The sequence below is a fragment of the Stegostoma tigrinum genome, chromosome 7 (assembly GCF_030684315.1).
Source record: "Stegostoma tigrinum isolate sSteTig4 chromosome 7, sSteTig4.hap1, whole genome shotgun sequence".
Classification (NCBI taxonomy): domain Eukaryota; kingdom Metazoa; phylum Chordata; class Chondrichthyes; order Orectolobiformes; family Stegostomatidae; genus Stegostoma; species Stegostoma tigrinum.
In genome coordinates, this window is record NC_081360.1 from 47,856,118 (window position 1) to 47,874,937 (window position 18,820).

General features: G+C 40.4%; 1 protein-coding gene across 3 annotated transcripts in view; it reads left to right on the forward strand.

Annotated features, from left to right (window-relative positions):
* ola1 (Obg-like ATPase 1) overlaps positions 1-18,820 on the forward strand; it is a 203,930-nt gene that overhangs the window by 44,130 nt on the left and 140,980 nt on the right. For 2 of the 3 annotated variants that reach the window (XM_048535257.2, XM_048535258.2), the window contains one exon: positions 11,278-11,405. The exons of the other annotated variant lie outside the window; for it this stretch is intronic. In XM_048535257.2, the coding sequence (XP_048391214.1) occupies positions 11,278-11,405 (128 nt within the window). The remainder of the gene's footprint in view (positions 1-11,277; positions 11,406-18,820) is intronic. 3 annotated transcript variants of the gene reach the window in all.

The following is an 18,820-nucleotide window of genomic DNA, read 5'->3' on the forward strand; positions in this document are numbered from 1 at the left end:
GTTTTTATTGATTTCACTGCTGCTGCATTGTTGCCAGTTGACCCTTGCTGCCTTCCCAAGTGCCAGTGTTAGCTCAGAAGTAGCTATCTTGTCTTTGAGTCTGAAAAGTTTGCAGGCTTAAGTTCCTTTTCAGAAGCATTTGGTTAAAATTTTTAATTAAGGCTTGAGCTGCCTCTAGTGAGGGTGCAGACATTTTGTAAGTACTGTTTTGAAGATCATTGAAATTCTTCCTGATATCTTTCCTAATTTTGAACTCATTTAATATCACTAAAATATCATTTGGTCGTTGTTTAATTTCTGGTTCAGTATAGATTGTGCCAAACGTGTCTTTGGAACTTTTTCCTTCAAATACTTTGCCTTATTTCACTCCTGTTCTGTTTCTTTTAGAACCTTCATCCTCTACCTTCACGCAAAATCATTCCAAGTTTCTTGAAGATATCTTCACTGTTTTCCTTTCTCACCTTTACAATGACTGACTTCACCTCTCTAATTTAAAACCCATTTCAAAGTATCTTGCACTTTGTACTTTGAATTCACTTCTCTCCTTCTGTATGAACTGTATGAACCTGTTTAACAGCCATCACCTTGACCATCTGCTCTCATGGACTATAAAATGTGAGGCTGGATGAACACAGCAGGCCAAGCAGCATCTCAGGAGCACAAAAGCTGACGTTTCGGGCCTAGACCCTTCATCAGAGAGCTCTCTGATGAAGGGTCTAGGCCCGAAACGTCAGCTTTTGTGCTCCTGAGATGCTGCTTGGCCTGCTGTGTTCATCTAGCCTCACATTTTATTATCTTGGAATCTCCAGCATCTGCAGTTCCCATTATCTCTGCTCTCATGGACTCACTGGTGTGAGCGACAGTCATCTCTGCTCACTTACATCTACTCAATATCCAGTTCCCTTTACTGTTAGACTCTGGCTTTTGCTCAATTCACTCAGAACAGATATTTTAAGGCATTCAGTTGTTTAGCTGTGATCTCCATTAAATATACATGAATATAGGAAATGATAAACAGACTGTGTCAGAAGGGAGAGAGAGTACAAATCTAACAGTCTACTGATGATTAAGATTACAACTTGCAAAAAAGTTTATAAGCGTGAAACTAAAGGCTATGCATCTGAATTCATGTCACATTCAAAACAAAACACGTGAACTGAAAGTACAAATAGTAAAATATGATTTGGTAGCCATTACAGATCGTGACTGCAGAATGTCATGGAGTGGGCTCTCAATCCTGAAGGGCACAGGATGTTTAATTTAGAGATGGTGGAGGGGTGTGTCTGTAGTTAAAGAAAGTATTAGCAAAAGAGAGAGGGATGGTCTAAATTTACAAAACATAATTGTGGAAACTGGGTGGACACGAGAAATCATAAAGGCAAGAAGACACTGTGAGAATGGTGTACAGGCTCCCTAACAGTGATCATATGGTTGTGTGGGGTGATAATCATAGGAAATTTTAATCTGCATGTAGTCTGGAAATGTCAGACGTAGCCTAGATGAGTAAACAGAGTGTTTTGCACAGCATGTTCTGCATCTAGCTAGAGAGTAGGCTGTGAGATTGGGTGTTATGCAATGAGGTAAGATTAATTAATGATCTCAAAGAAACAATCATAATTTAATTGATTTTTACTTCATTTGAAGAGTAAGAGGAATTGGCCCGAGATCTTATTTTAAAAGAAAGGCCCTTTAAGAGGGCATGAAAGTAGAGCTGACTAAAGTAAATTTGCAATTAGGTTAGGTCAATGGAGATACAGTGGCAGATATTTCAACAGAAATTTCAGAATACATGATGGATGCATTTAAGTGGATAATGAAAGTTCCACGGTTAATTTAGAAATGTTAAAAGATATAACAAAGTAAAATAAAATGTTGTGCGAAGACAAGAGGCATGTCAGAATATTATACAGAATGTAAAAAAAAATTATTAGGGGTGAAAATATTGAGGAGGAAGCTAGCCAGAAATATAAAAATTTAATAAGAGAAACTCCCTTGATTTGGGGTTGGTCCCATTAAATTGAAAGATCCTAAATTTATCTCCTTTTTCAAAGGGGTTGTGAGGAAGGTAGAAGGCAGGGAATTACAGCCCAGTTAGTTTAACAGTTAACACACAGAAAAAGTTAGAAGCCATTATTAAAGAAGTTATAAGTTACTTGCCTGCGTTCAAGGTATGGGCAGAGTCAACATGATTTTCTCAAAGGGAAATCACATTTGACTGATCTATTGGAGTTTTTTTGAGGTGATAACATGCTGTGAATGAAGGGGAACTGGTAAATGTACGATACTTAGGTTTCAAGATGGCATTTGATAAAGTACTACGTCAAAGGTTGTCTGCAGAAAATAAAAGTATATTGGCATGGATATAAGATTGACTGGCTTACAGGAAGACATAATTGGGGTTTTTCAGGTTAATGATGTGATGAGTGGCGTCCAGGGAACTCGGTATGAATGACTTAGCTGTAAGGACAGCAGGTATGGTTATCAAATGTGTTGATGTCATAAAGATAAGTAGGAAAGAAAGTTGAGAGGAGACATAAAGATGCTACACAATGATATTGATAGGTTGGATGGACAAAGTTGTTGCAAATGATATATAGTGTGGGAAAAAGAGAAATTGTCTGTTTTGACACACAGTAATTTGTATTAAATTCCCTTGTGGGATGGGTGTTGTTGTTGTCAAGGCCAACTGTTATTACCCACTCTGACTTGCCTTTTGGATACAGCTGAGCAGCTTATTAGATCATTTCAGAGGACAGTTAAGAGTCAACCACCATTGGGCTGAAGTCATATGTGAGCCAACCAAGTAAGGCTGGCAATTTCCTTCCATAAAGGACATTAGTGAATCGCATAGGCATTTATAAAAATTGACAATGGTTTCGTGATTGTCATTAGATTTGTAATTTCACATTTTTATTGAATTCTGTTTCTACCATCTGCTGTGGTGGGATTCAAGCTCTGGTTTCCAGAACGTTACAGATCTCTACACTACCAGTCTAATGGCAATGCCATTAAGCCATTGTCTCCATGATTATTAGCTAAATACTGAGGGCTATCTAAATGGTAAGGGATGTAGAGCTCTAAAATGTAGAAGGATCTGTGTGCTGACCAACATACTAACCTTTTGATGATTCAAGTAGTTAGGAAAGCTAGCAGAATATTATCATTTATCATGAGTGGAATTGAATGCGAGAGTTTGGACCTCATACTTGAGTTATAGAGGGCACTAGTGAGATAGCAGCTGGAGCACTGTGCACAGTATCAGTCATCTTATTTAAGAAAGGATGTAAATGCATTGAAAGCAGTTCATTCCAAGAAGGATTAATGCCTGGAATGAGAAGGTTGTTTTGAGGTACGGTTGGACTGGCTAGTTTTGAACGTAATGGAATTTCGGTGACCAGAAGTGACCTGATTGAAACGTATATGACCCTGAGGGCTTTTGATGGGGTAGATGTGGTGATGATGTTTCCCATTATGTGCAAATCTGGAATTGGGGGTCAGTGTTTATAAATTAGGGATGCTCACTTAAAACAAATCAGGCAAAATTTTTTATCAAAAGTTCGAGTTTTTGGAACTGTCATTTTCTTAATAGATGATGGATGCAGTCTCCTTGAATATTTTAAAGGAAGAAGTAGATAAATCCTGGTTAAGCAAGAGGATGAATGGTAATCAGAGGTAGGTTAATCAGAATGTGGATTTGAGGTCACAGTTGAATCTGGCATGATCTTACTAAATGGCCTACTCCTGCTCCTAATTTGTAAGTTTGTATCTCTGCAGTTGTTGATCTGCTTAATCACTCCTTCTTCTCTGTTTTGGACTCCCTTGTTTCTTTGAATCTTTTTCTTCTTTCACATCATGTACACTAGTGTGAGTACTTGTGTATTTGCTGTCACAAAGCTAGCTCACATCGTTAATGGTTTAATCTCCATTGGTACTGTAATCTTCCAATTCAAAACTGCCATGTTCAATCTCACCTGAAAAACCACATAATGATTGCTCTGCCCTTATCAATGACCCACCTTAACCTCTGTCACTCCTTAAATTTCTGTGTTTTTGCCTTCCAAATCCATGCCAGTTTTCATTTTATCTTCTCAACCAAGTTTTTATTTTTGACACAATATTGAAACAGCCTATATCAAGGCCCTGTTAAACCTTGTATGACTGCTACCATGATGGATTGTTCCCTCCCCTCAACCTGTCTGCAGAATTTTTCATGGTGATTGAATTATCCTTTTATGTGCCTTTCCTCGGTGTCCTGCTGAGAGGGCCTACCCTAACTCAATTCCACTCTTGCGTATTGAATTGTATTCAGAGAGTCTCCATCAATGTCTTCCTACTCTGTAGTATCCCATGATTAAATTTTGGCCTTTTCCTCTTATTCCTATTATTATCATTCCAAGCAACATTATCCAAAGACAGCTACTAGGTTCTACATTTTCACTGATGAACCCAGCTCTACCTATTCATTAGCCCTCTCAACCTCTTCAGTGCCCCTTAAGCAAGCGTTCTGAATTTTGGCAGCTAATGATAGATGTGATGCAGTCTGTCTTCAGTTGAACATAGGAAGATCTGGTAACATTTTTATTGGACTCTGCCTTAAGCTTTGTTCCCATGCCATTGATTCCTATTTGATGCTGAACTGATTATCCAAACTCATACCCTGTCTCCTACTTAAGACCGCCTACTTACATCTCCCAAACATTGCTCATTTTATTGGCTGCCTCAGCTCATCTGCTGTTGAAACTCCAAACATGTTTTTCTTTTCACCTCCTGATTTATGATACTTTTCTCGTCAGATTCATGTCCTCAATCTTGTGAAAAAAAGCTAATCCGAAGATTTGCTATCTGTAACCTAGCTTGCAGCAAGCACTAATGACCCATCACACCTGTTCTTGCTGATCTACATTGACATCTGATTAACCAAAACTTTGATTTAAAGAGCAAGGCCTTGAAGTTGTCAGTCTCCTAGATTACTCCCAGAGCCATGTGCCAATTGCTAAAGAAATAAGATAGTGGGGATGAATGCTTGGTTGAAGTGTGGTGCTGAAGACAGAACTCCAGATTTCTGGGATAGTGAAACTGATTCTGGAGTAGGCGAGACCTTTGCAAGTCAGATAGGTTACACTTGAACCGGGCTGGATCAGTGTCTACATGGAAATGATACTAAATGCTTTGGGGTGGAATTTAAGCTAATTCAACAGGTGGAGGGGAATCATGACATAAGTGCAGACAGGGACAGAGTAAATAAAACATTGAGAGGCAAGTGTCAAATGAATACTGTAGTGCAGAAACAGCAGGAATTTGATAGAATGAGCAGAATTGGTTAGTATTGCAATGGTGTTAAATTTTAGAAAGTGTAAAGATAATATAGCAGTAATAGGAGATTTTAATTGGCCTAACACAGACTTGGAGATTGTAATGGATTGGGCAAGGAGGGAGAATAATTTCTAATGTGCAGAGGGGAATATTATTAATCAGTACTTACTTGCCCAAATTTGCAGTGCTGGATCCAGTCCTAAGGAATGAAGTAATGCAAGTGTTTCAGTGGGAGAACATCTGGGTAATCTTGAGCATAATAAACTATAGTAAGTATTTACTGTCAGCAAATGTAATGAGTTTGATTTTTACATGCTAGATATTTTCCTGAAACCATGGTATTCCATGTGACCATCAGTCGTTGAGTCATTATAGCACAGGAGGAGACCTTCTTGAGTTTTGGTTTGAAACTGAGACTATTACAAGATCAATGATGGTCTCTGTACTTTATGGCCGTTTCAAGAAACTCTGTCGTTATGTTCTGGGTTCTGATCCCGATTGAAACCAACATATTTGCATCCTATTAATGTGCCTTCCAGCCATGGTGCAATCATTACCGTGTTGATTTGATTAATGAGTTAATTTTTTGATTTTCCTCTTGAGTCCATTTTATAATGCCCCTGGCCAGCTGGGGAAGGACTGGTTTGCTTGGTCAAAAAATTCTGCAATCTCGTTAATTGCAAGCCACTGATGGAACCATCTTTATATAGATTTGATGAGAATATGGAATTTATCCCATCCAGTCATTGACATAAGTAGTATTGATAGATTTGAGAGAGAGCCTGATAAGGAAGAGGGTAACAGAAGGCTTTTTTCCTTCTTTATCCTGATGTGCATGTCTCTGCCACAGTAAGTATTTGTTGCCAATCCCTAATTTCCCTTCAGTTGAGTGACTTGCATGGTCATTTTAGAGGGCAGTTAGAAGTCAAGTACATTGCTGTTCTCTTCTCTAAAGGACATTACCGAGGATGGATTTTTACAACAATTGACAGTTGGCCACCATTATTAAGAGTAGATCTATATTCTAGGTTATAGATTATGTGTTACTGATGTGACTTGCATTGTTAGTATCTATTAGGTTCTGGTAATGGTTGTTCAATATCCAGTAGTTGAAGGTAATAAGATAAACGGATTCTGGGTGTTGATTAATTATATTTGGATGAGTTAATATTGTATGCTGATGGACATTGTGGGGAATGAGGTACTTAATTTAAATATTAATATAAATATTCTCTGATTTTCAGAGTTGCAGTGCCCTCCACTCCCACAAAATGGGCTGTGTTACTTTTGATTGTTAGTTTAGGTTTTTGCAAATCAGTACGTGGATGTGTCAACACTTAGTGATGGGATGGGTGGTTACAGGCAAGGTGGAGAACCTCCTTGTAAGTCTCCTTCTCGAACTAGACGAAGAGGCTATTAATATTTACAGGAAGTAGGCCGTGGAGGTGACTGTATTTCCTGACTGCTTACCTCTCTAATGTGGTTACTTTCATGCCTGAGTGCCCATGGTAAAGGGAATAAATGGTTTCTGCTGGTGTACTTGAAATTTTTTTTATAGCTAATTGGGGCTTGGGTGCATTATTTCCCCCCATAAATGATGCTTCAATTATAAGCCCCTAATAAGTTACAATGGCTTCAATAAGCTGTTTTATTCTTAGTTGATTGTTTAAATTTGATTTTGGCTTCATTAAAGGATACTTACATGTGTAGATATGTAAAAGGCAATCAACACTATTGTGGAACCGTTTCGAGTGCATAAGTAAACTCTGGCAATTAATATTCCGGTTTTGCTGTATTCTTCACAAACAGGCTTGGAGCCCCTCTAATAGGCATCATTCAAATATTGGTTAGTCATTTGGCTCTGATATGTGCATCCTATATTTGAGAGTAGCAAAAGTGAAGATAGCAGATACTCTGATCGCAATCTTACATTCCTTTAAATATGGGTGTGGTGCCAGAAGAATGTAAAACTGTGAATGTTACACCTGTTCTCAATTAGGGGAATGATGAATTTTTGGTAGGCAGTCATGGAGAATCTGACACTGATGGTTGATGAGGACAAAGTTAATTCTGACTTTGAGAAACAAGAGTAAAATGGCAAGCAGCCACTGGTTCCACAGCTATCCAACTAGAATTTCCTCCCATAGTCACCGTTACTCCCTTAGAGGAGGGGGAACCTGTGACCCCTAAAGCCATCTGGATAGTTCCCATGGGCTATCTTTACCCACAGCTTGGTAACTACTAATTTAAATCATTTCTAGTGTTCAGTATATAAAATCTATAATTTTCTGCCAATCATGATGTTTGTTGTAGTTGGGATTTTAGCTGTAAGCTTCTACTTCAATGGTAAATAATTACTAAAAAGTAAAGAAGTAGTAAATAATCACAATAGATAACATTGTTTTTTTGTTTAGTAGAGTAACCTAAATCAATTCTCAATACATAATTGTGAAAAAAAAACTTGATTGTCATTTTTGTGCCCACCCGGCGAGATAGGCTACACCCCAGCATTCTGAAGGAGATAGCTAAAGTGATTAAAAAGACATGGGATGAGATTGTAGAGACGTGACTAACTTTCAGGAATCACTAGTCAGAGAAGGTCCCAGAGAATTGAAAAATGGCTAATTATACCAGTAGTAAGGAAGATTCTACAATCTGTTATAAATGATGGGATAAATAGACAGCTGATTGATAATGATTTGGATACAATCAGCATGGATTTGTGAATGGGAAATTATGTTTGATGAACTTGGAGTTTTTTGAATATGTTACAAACAAAATTGGTTAAAGGAACTCCGGTAGACATGGTACAGTTAGATTTTAAAAGGCTTTTGATAAGTCTCCTAGACACTGGTTAGAAAAATTAAAGCATACAGGATGTGAGGCAATATACTGGCATGAATCAATGATCTACTAAGACACAGAAAAGAGAATATGGGAATAAATATATCTCAAATTGGCAGGCTGAGACTTGTGGGGTGCTGTAAGGATTAGCATGTGTGGCTTCAGCTTGTTGCAATATATATTGATGATTTGGAATTGGGGATCAATATTTTTAAATATGTGAATGATACAAAGCAAAGCTAGAAGATGATGTTGATTTTGACTGACATACTGAATGGGCTAGAACATGCTAATTGGAATATTAAATCGAAAAATAAAGATTATCCACTTTAGTAGGAAGAACATACGTATAGAGTATTTCTTAAGCAATCAGAGATTGGAAAGTGTAGATGTGCAAGGGGACCTAGGTGCCCTTGTCAATGAGTCACTGTAGGCAGGCATTCAGGAACAGCAAACTATTAGGCAGGCTAGTGGAATGTTTGCCGTTATCTCAAGGTGATTGGAGTAGAGGATAAGTAGACTCTTACTTCAGTTGTATGGCAAGTGACTAGACCGACCACATACGGAGCAGTTTTGGCAGCTTATCTCAGGAAGTTGTTATTGCCAAAGAGGGAGGGCAAAAGTTCATTCAACTTGTTTGCAAAATAGTGGGACTGTCCTGCAGAGAGAGATTGGGCAAACTAAATCTGTGTTCTCTAGTTTTGAAGAATGAGAGGTGATCTCATTGAAACTTGCAAAATACTAAAAGGGGCAGACAGGGTAGGTGCAGGTAAGATGTTTCCTCTGGTTATGAAATCAAGAACTGGGGAACGATGTTAAAAATAAGGGAGATGCCCAAGTTGAGGAAAATTCTTTTTTACTCATGGTTGTGTGAACCTTTGGAATTCTCTGCCAAAGAGGGTTGTTGAAGCTCTGCATTTGATTATGTGTAAGGTAGCAATAGTAGATTTATTCTTATTACCAGTGGCTTACAAGTTTGTGGATGGATTGAGCAAAAGGCATTGGTATGCGATAAGCCATAATCACATTGAATGACATGGCAGTCTGAACAGGCTGGATGGCCTCCTTTGTTCCTATGAATAATATCTTCCTGTTAAAGCCAATGTAAAAGCTGTGCTTGGATCCAGTAGGATCATCCTAATTAAGATTTTTCAAAACCATTATATCCTGTGAGTTGAAATTCTTCGCTAAATTCCCATATTGGCAAATGAAATATATTTATATACTTCTAAAAATTAATGGTAATACAAACAATGTAACTTTCTATTTGGTCCCCTACTTGCTGCCAGTTGTCCTTTCTGGATGTCACTCATGCCACACATCCTGATCTTCTTGGTTAGAACATGGAACAGTACAGCACAGGAATGGGTCCTTTGGCCCACGATGTTGTGCCGAACATAATGCCAAATTAAACTAACTCCTTCTGTTTGCCCAGGATCGTTGTCCCTCCATTCCATGCATATTCATGTGCTTATCTAAAAACCCCTTAAATGCCCCAATCATATCCATCCCCATCACCACCCCGGTAGTATGTTCCAGGTATATACCGCTCACTGTGTAACACTACTTGCCACTTTGAACTTTCCCCCTCCCAACTGAAATGCATGCCTGCTAGAATTAGGTATTTCAGCAGAAAAAGATTCTGACTGCCAACCCTGCCTGTACATCTTATAATTTTATCAACTTCTGTTCAGTCTCCCCTTAGCCTCCACTGCTCAAAAGATAACAAACCTAGTTTTTCTAGCCTTCTGTTGTAATTCGTACTTTCTAGCCCAGCCAGCATACTGGTAAACCTCTTCTGCACCTCCTCCTCAAACTCAATATTCTTCTTGTAATGAGGTGACCAGAATTGAACACAATTCTTTGTGGCTTAACCAAGGTCTTGTAAAGCTGCAACATGGCAGCCTGACTCTTGTACTCAATACCCCGACCAATAAAGGCAAGCATGACATAGGCTTTTTTACCACCCTGTGTACTTATACTTTCAGGGAACTATGGACTTGAACCCCACGATCCTGTTGTACATGAGTGCTGTTCAGGGTGCTGACCTTAACTGTATACTTGTCCTTGACAATTAATCTTCCAAAGAGCAGCACCTCATACTTATATGGATTAACCTCCATCTGCCATTTTTCTGCCCATATCTGCAACTATCTACATCCTACTGTATCCTTCTACGCTATCCACAATTCCATCCATCTTTGTGTTGTCTGCAAACTTAGTACCTCAACTAGAGATTTTCACCTGAGGAACATTGTGGAAGACCCAACCTCTAAGTCTTTTTGCTCCCAAACCCAACCCCCATGCTACCAGTTATCTGGCATGCAAGCTGTCTGGCTTTATGACTCACCTTGTCAATGATCCTTGTTTTTGTCCAACTTCTAGCTCTCCAACACTTTGCTTGATGCATCCTCTTTGTGAAATTTCAATGTGAACAAGGGACTTCAGAGATGAGAAGCAGGAGGAGCAGCATTGACATGAATGAGATGAATGTAAGAGTTTGAGGCGATCAACAATCTGTGTTCATTTCACAAGGCAGCACAAGGTGGAATCACGTGCAGCACAACATTATGATAGCAACTCAACTTTGCTACTAGAGCAAGTTAGTTGTAGCTTCAAGCCCTGCGCTAAAAACTTGACAGTGTGACCAAGGTCAACACTTACTGCAGTGTTAAAGTAATATGCATAATTGAATGTCGTACAAAACAATCTGACCACTCAGCAGACACAATGTAAATTAGAGCAGCAAAATTATTCTGGTGTTTTGTTATCATTTATTTCATAACTAACACAAATAGCCTAACTAGTCACCCATCTTGTTGCTATTTGTGAAACTGTAGTGGAGAAATTCATAATCACACTTGCTGACAATATAACTGGTAAGTGTATTTCACTACCCTATCTGTCTCTTGTCCTTGGCTTCCGTTTCTTCTTGCTTGCTGACTTTCTCATTCTCTCTCTTCTACAGCACCCATTGACCTTGTGTGAGTTCTATGACTTGTATTAGAAAATATTTTAAATATATATAGATTTGATGCGTTAGATTTAATGTAGCATTTTTGATTTGAGCCTGATGTATAGATGGCAGGAAATTTTAACATTATTAATTAACTTTTGCAGTAAAGTACCAGCATTTCTTAATGTGGTTGACATCGCAGGACTTGTGAAGGGTGCCCACGCTGGTCAAGGTCTTGGAAATGCCTTCCTCTCTCACATCAGTGCATGTGATGCAATCTTTCACCTTACAAGTATGTATAGCTGCAAATGTAATTCATTATTACTAGCAATGTCATTGGTAACATTATTTCTTAAGTCTATATTCTACCTTCATTCCTTGCCTCTATAAATATAGTCTGTACCTGCTGACTTCACATATTTACAGGGTAAAATACAGGCAGGAGATTGTCTTGTTTGGGTGATCTAGAGCCTGAGGCCACAGTGTCAGAAGGAGGAATTTTGGACTGCAATGAGGAGCAATTTTATCAGAGAGGATGCTGCATCTTTGTAGGTCTCTCTCCCCCAGAGAAGATCATAGAATCTCTACGGTGTGGAAACAGGCCCTTCGGCCCAACAATTCCCGCCAACCCTTGGAGCATCCCACCCAGACCTATCCCCCTAAGCTACATATCCCTGAACGTACAGGCAATTTAGCATGGCCAGTCCACCTAACCTGCACATCTTTGGTCTGTGGGAGGAAACCAGAGTATCCGGAGGAAACCCACACAGACACTGGGAGAACGTGCAAACTCCACACAGTTGCCCAAGGGTGGAATTGAACCCGGGTCCCTAGCGCTGTGAGGCAGCAATGAGCCACTGTGCCGCTCTGCTATGGAGTCGTTCACTAAGATTGACGCTGATTTTGACTTTTCAATATTTCAAGCAATGCGGCTTAAATGCTGGAAAGCAGTGTTGAAGATCAGTAGAAGACCACCTCCAATGCATTTGTGTTCTCCCTTCAATCAGGAGACTAAAATTGCATACGGTATATATGATGTAGTCTCACCAATGCCTGTTTAACAAAAGCATAACATATGCTTGCTTACTTGTTCACTTCCTCCAATAATATTCCATAGCATCATATTAGCTTTCTTGATTATGCTGTTCAAGTATACTAACTACATCTGACTTATTAACCAGAGCACCCAAACACACTGCACCTTGAAATTCTGCAGTCGTTCGCCATTGAGTAGTTCTCCGTTCTTTTGTTGTTCTTGCCAAATTGAACAACTTCATGTTTCCCACACCATACCCATCTGGCAGATTTCTGTCCACTCATTCAACCTATCTATGTCGGTCTGCATCCTTGTTGTGTCATCCTTCCCGACGTGTCTACCTACCTACCTATCTACCATTGTGACATTAACAAATTGAAATGCTGTGCCTTTTATCCTGTTACTTAACTCATTGATAGAAATTGTAATAAGTTGGGTGTCCAGCATAGACCCATGTGGAACTCTACTTCTTACTTCTTGACAAGCTGGAAAAGAGCCCCTTATGCATATTCTGTTTTCTAACAGTAAGCCAATATTCTGCCAGTGCTATGTAACCCCCATACCATGAGTTTCTGTTTTGTGAAATAATCTTTTATGTGGAACTTTGTCAAATGATCTCTGAAATTCTAAGTGCAGTGCAGGAGTTGGTGCCAATGAAGAAAGGTAAGGTCAGACTGGCTGGATTTGTATCCATTGGATTTTAAAAGAACGAAAGGTGCTAAGATGATTTTCAACTTGTGACATAGACCAGTTTAGACCAATTTTAGAAATAAGGGGTTGTCCATTTAAAACAGATGAGAAATTTTTTAAAGTTTTAAAATCTGACTTTGTTCGTAATACCTTGGAAGAGAGGAAAACTGCTAATAAGAAAAGCCAGCAACAAAGGAAATCCCACTTGGAGAAGTGGTGCTGATGCATATTGAGAATTTATGCACATTATAGATGCTCGGATTACAAAATCTCTAGATGCAGTAAAACAAAGCATTGGAAAAAGTCAGCAGCACTGGCAGCATCTGTGGAGAGAGAAACAGAGTTGTGATTTAAGAGTCATTCTGGACTTGAAATGATGACTATTTTTCTGGCCACTGATGCTGTTGAGTTCCTCCAGCACTTTAGGTTTTATTTCAGATTTCCAGCATCTGTGTTGTTTTATTCCTATTAAAATTCAGAGCAACTGAAATGCTTCAGACATACAATATCCAATAGATTATCAGCTTTTGGTAGGCGTTCATGGAATCTATTAAATTTATTAAAACATGTGGAAAATCTGAGTGGATGATACTTTGAGTCATGAAATTGAATTTGTAATGTTTTGAGTCTTAATTTTCTTTATAGTTTCATTTAAGACAGTACATCTCAGTTTTTATCAGGAGAAGAAGGTTTTAGAATATTTTCAATGATTTATGATCTTCTGTGATGTTCTGGGTACAAAAATAGTGTTTAGTATGTGCCACAGAATGGCACCTTTAACATTCAAATTGTTTATCACAGCAACACTTCCCAGAGAAATGGGTACCATTAGATAATTAATGTTTTTTTTAAAAGAAATTGCAAGCAACATGAATTATTTAATTCCATAGTAAATCACTTCAAATGTTACATATTGCTTAAATGCTGCACTATAAATTGGTGTTGAGCGCTGAATGTAAGGAGACTGGAATAGGATAGGAGGAAAAGGAAGTGGGGTGAAAGAAGGGAGTTGAGATGAAAAGAGAAATCTCCATGGAGTATTATTCAGCTGTCATGGAATGTTTGAATTGAGGAACATCTGAGTCAGGCAATGACTAGCTTCATCAAGAGAGAGCCTAATTACCTCTCCTTGCTATTCAGTTACATTACCATTGTTGAATTGCTATCCCCAGTATTTGGAGCATCACTAGTAACCAGAGCCATGATTGTACCAGTCCCATGACTACTGCCAGGACCACGAAACTATACTTTGCTTGGATAGGTGGAATTGCAACAACACCAAGAAACTAGATAGCTTTCAGTGCAAAGCAGTCTTCTTACTTAATATCTTATTCACGGGCTAAAGCGTTCACTCCCTGTATCACAAATGTACTATGACTGTAACATCTAATAGCTACAGAAGATAGTTGTTTTTGGCAGCAGCTCTTGCATTTGTTTAGCACTTATGGAAATATCATCAACTCCATGTTTCCCACTATCTTAGTTGAAACAATGGCAAAAAGTCACTGTACCTAACAGAATTAAAGGGCTACTTTCACCTCATGGATTGCAGCACTGTAAGAATGTGACCCACCATTGCTTGACCCAGTGTGAGGCTATTGGACTTGGTGATGGGGAGCAAGAGGGGACTTAGTTGAATTAGAAAAGAAGATGCTAAAAGCAGTCAGCTTGCATTTGCAAGCAGTCTTTTTGTGGAGTTTTGAGCATCGATTTACAGTCATTACGATTCTGATGTAGCTTAAGGCTTATATGTTTGTAATATTGTTCATTTAAATTTGGATTTTTGCATTTGAATTAGTGATGTGGGGGTTTTCTGTGTGTCTGAACACGTAATCATTATCTTGGCTAACTAAATCACAAGTTAATTTATTTTGAAACAGCTTGAGGAAGTGGTTTTCAGAACTAATGAGTTTTTGTTTATATTAAGAGGGTTTGCTAATGTGGACGGTAACAATTGTGCGCTGTTTCATGAGAAAATTCTGAAACTTTGTTGAAGCTTAAGGAAAATAACCATAGCTTGGGGAAGTGTGTGCTCTTTGGGTTTCAGTTTGGTAATTCTGCAGAAGTCCTTAGATGGATATAGCTGTACTCTTAAGAAGGGGCAAATATGGTAAAACTAGATTACTTTGGAGTAAGGACTTTAGTGACAATCCCAGATCAGGTAGGTTTTGATCATGCCCTGAAAAGGTCATTTGAAACTGAGAATGTTTAAATTTGGGTGTGTGAAAGACCCAGGGAAAGGGTATCAAATTTGTGAAACATAAGCATATGGACTAAAGAGTCTGTTTCCGTGCTGTGGAACTCTATGAACCTATTGAGGTGTAGACAGGTTTTTGCCTTTGGTTTGAGTACTATACAAGGGTTGTTTTTGGATATTGTCAAGGGAATGATGAGGAATTTGTGGGATTATATTTCTACCTTGTTTCTCAAAATCGTTAAAGGCATATTGATTTGTTCCATTTTATCTTCATTTCTTCTGCTTAATAAACTTCACTTTTATTGTTGAACTTAAATCTGCAACATTGAGCCCTTATGTTTCAGTGAAAGATGACCGAATAGAAACCTAAACAAATCGAAATATAGACTATCACGACACACTTTGGTCTGCGGTCTGACTTATCCTGTAATAGTATCAGTTGGGATCAGAACAGTATAGTCTACAGGGCATCTGGTACATTTATGCATGGGGAAAATCTTCTCTGTAGCTGTTAAAAGAAAGATGAGGTTGAGAGGTAAGAGGCATAGAAATGTTTTAAAGTATTTAACTGAGGTTTAAAAAACACTGTCAATAAACAAAGTCTGCAGGACTGACACTCCATATTTGTTAAAGTCATTTTTCAGTGCCATAGAAGTGAAATGCTCACTTTCTCTTGAATATGGAAACCCTAACATTTTTCAGTTTTAGTGTGTGGTTAGAATGCACAGCAACGCTATGCTTTTCATGTTTTTCAATGTAGTCTGTCCCTAATGTATAGGTGTAGCGAAAAATAAAACAGCAACTCCTGATTTTTATGTTTAACTGCACGTGTATCTGCAGTTCCCATTATCATAGATATTGGTAATTGCTGTTTATTTCACATTGTGATGTTGTTGAGTGTTGACAGACTTATCTTCTTCCTGCTGCAAAACCTGAGTAATTGTTTTCTAAACTCAAGAATATACTGTTGTCCTATCTTTTGGGGTGTAGAGGTTACATATCAAATACCATTATTTTGGAAACAGTGATAACACCGTGCGGAGCTGGAGGAACACAGCAGGCCAGGCAGCATCAGAGGAGAAGGAACGCTGACGTTTTGGGTTGGGACTCTTCTTCAGAAATGGGGTAGGGGGAAGGAGGCTCTGAAATAAATAAAGAGAGGAGGGGTGGGGCTGGGGAAGGTAGGTGGGATAGTGATAGGTCAGTGCAGGTAGGCAGTGGTGCGGTTTGATCAGTGAGGTGGGAGGAGCGGATAGCTGGGAGAGAACATGGACAGGTCAAGGAGGCGGGGATGAGGGGGCTGGGGAAGGTAGGTGGGGTGGCGATAGGTGAGTGCAGGTAGCCAGTGGTGAGGATTAGTCGGTGAGGTAGGAGGAGCTGATAGGTGGGAGAGAAGACAGCAGGTCATGGAGGCGGGGATGAGAGGGAGGGTTGGTCATGGGATGATGCCGGGATTGGGAAGTATTTGAAGCTAGTGAAGTCCACGTTGAGATCATTGGATTGTAGGCTCACAAGGCGGAATATGAGGTGCTACTCCTCTAGTTTCCAGGTAGTGTCATTGTGACACTGGAGGAGGCCCAGGATGGACATGTCATCCTGGGATTGGGAGGGGGGAAGCTGGAGTGGTTTCCGACTGGCAAGTGTTATCATTTGTTGCAAACCGAGAGCAGTTGCTGTACAAAGTGGCCTCCGAGCCTCCACTTGGTCTCTTCGATTTAGAGGAGGCCACATCGGGAGCAGTAGATGCAATGGACCATATTAGGAGATGTGCAGGTGAACATTGGTCTGATGTGGAAGGTTATTTTGGGTCCTCAGATGGAGGTGAGGGGGAGGTGTAGGGGTAGGTGCAGTACTTGCTGCGGTTGCAGGGAAAGATGCCCGGGGTGGAGGGGCTAGTGGGGTTTGTGGAGCGGATGAGGGAGTTGTGGAGAGAGCAGTCCCTACGGAAGGTAGATGAGGTTGAGGAGGAAAAAATATCCTTCGTTGTGGGGTCAGATTGCAGGTGGCGGAAAATGATATGTTGAATCCAGAGGTTTGTGGGGTGATATGTGAAGACACGGGGGATTCTGTCTTTGTTTTTGTTGCGGGGAGGGAGAGTGAGGGCAGAGGTGCGGGAAATGCAAGAGATGAGGTCAAGAGCATTTTCGACCACTGGGAGGGGGAAGTTGCGGTCCTTGAAATGCGAGGACATCTGGGGTGTTCGGGAGTGGAATGCCTCATCTTGGGAGCACGTGTGACAGAGGCAGAGGAATTGGGAGTAGAGAATTGCATTCTTGCAGGAAGGTAATTGAGAGGAGGTGTAGTCTAGGTAGCTGTGGGGGGGGTCGATGGGCTTGAAATAGATATCACTTTTGAGGTTGTCACTAGAGATGAGACAGAAGACCAGGAAGGAGAGAGAGATATCAGACATGGTCCAGGTGAACTTGAGATTGGGGTGAAAGGTATTAGTAAAGTTGATTCCGCCGCATCTGCTCCCCAGTTGAGGCGTTCCACTCCTGAACATCCTGGATGTCCTCTTATTTCAAAGACTTCAACTTTTCCCTTTCAGTGGCTGAAAATGCTCTCAACCTCATCTGTTGCATTTCCTGCATCTCTGCCCTCACACCCTGTTGCCCACAACAAAAACAAAGACAAAATCCCCTTGTGGTCATGTATTACTCCATTAATCCCCGGATTCAACGCATCATTCTCTGCCACTTCGACCACCTGCAATCTGACCCCACAATGAAGGATATATTTCCCTCCCCGCTCCTATCTGCCTTCTGTAGGGACCGCTTTCTACATGACTACCTCGTCTGCTTCACACTCCCTACTAGCCCCACCATTCCGTGCAACCGCAGGAAGTACTACACCTCTAGTAATTACCTGCCCCTACACCTCCCCCCTCACCTCCATCCCAAGGCCCAAAATAACCTTCCACGTCAGGCAGATGTTCACCTGCACATCCGCTAATGTGGTCTATTGCATCCGCTGCTCCTAATGTGGCCTCCTCTACATTGATGAGACCAAGCAGAGGCTCGGAGACCACTTTGTAGAGCACCAGCGCTCAGTTTGCAACAAATGACAGCACCTATCAGTTGCGAATCATTTCCACTTCCCCTCCCACTCCCTGGATGACATCTCCATACTGGTCCTCCTCACAATGACACTACCTGGAAACTAGAGGAGCAGCACCTCATATTCCGCCTTGTGAGCCTACACCCAATGATCTCAATGTGGACTTCACTAGCTTCAAACCCTTCCCAACCCTGGCCTCTTCCCATGGCCAACCCTCCCTCTCATCCCTGCCTCCTTGACCTGCTGTCTTCTCTCCCAACTATCAGCTCCTCCTACTTCACCGACCAATCCTCACCACTGTCTACCTGCAATCACCTATTGCCATCCCACCTACCTTCCCCAACCCCTCTTATCCTCACTTCCTTGACCTGTCCATGTTGTCCCCCACCTATCCGCTCCTCCCACCTCACTGGCCAATCCCCCCACTGCCTACCTACACTGACCTATCACTATCCCACCTACCTTTCCCAGCCTCAACTCTCCTCTCTGTCTTTATTTCAGAACCCCCTTGCCCTCCCCCATTACTGGAGAAGGGTTCAGACCGAAACGTCAGCTTTCCTGCTCCTCTGATGCTGCCTGGCCTGTGTTCCTCCAGCTCCACACTGTGTTATCTCTGACTCCAGCATTGGCAATTCTTACTGTCTCATTCTGGAAACAGTGAAGTGTTTTTGTTAATTTTGCATGAATGTAATATTTACGTTGGCCTTTTTTTTTGGCCATGCATAAA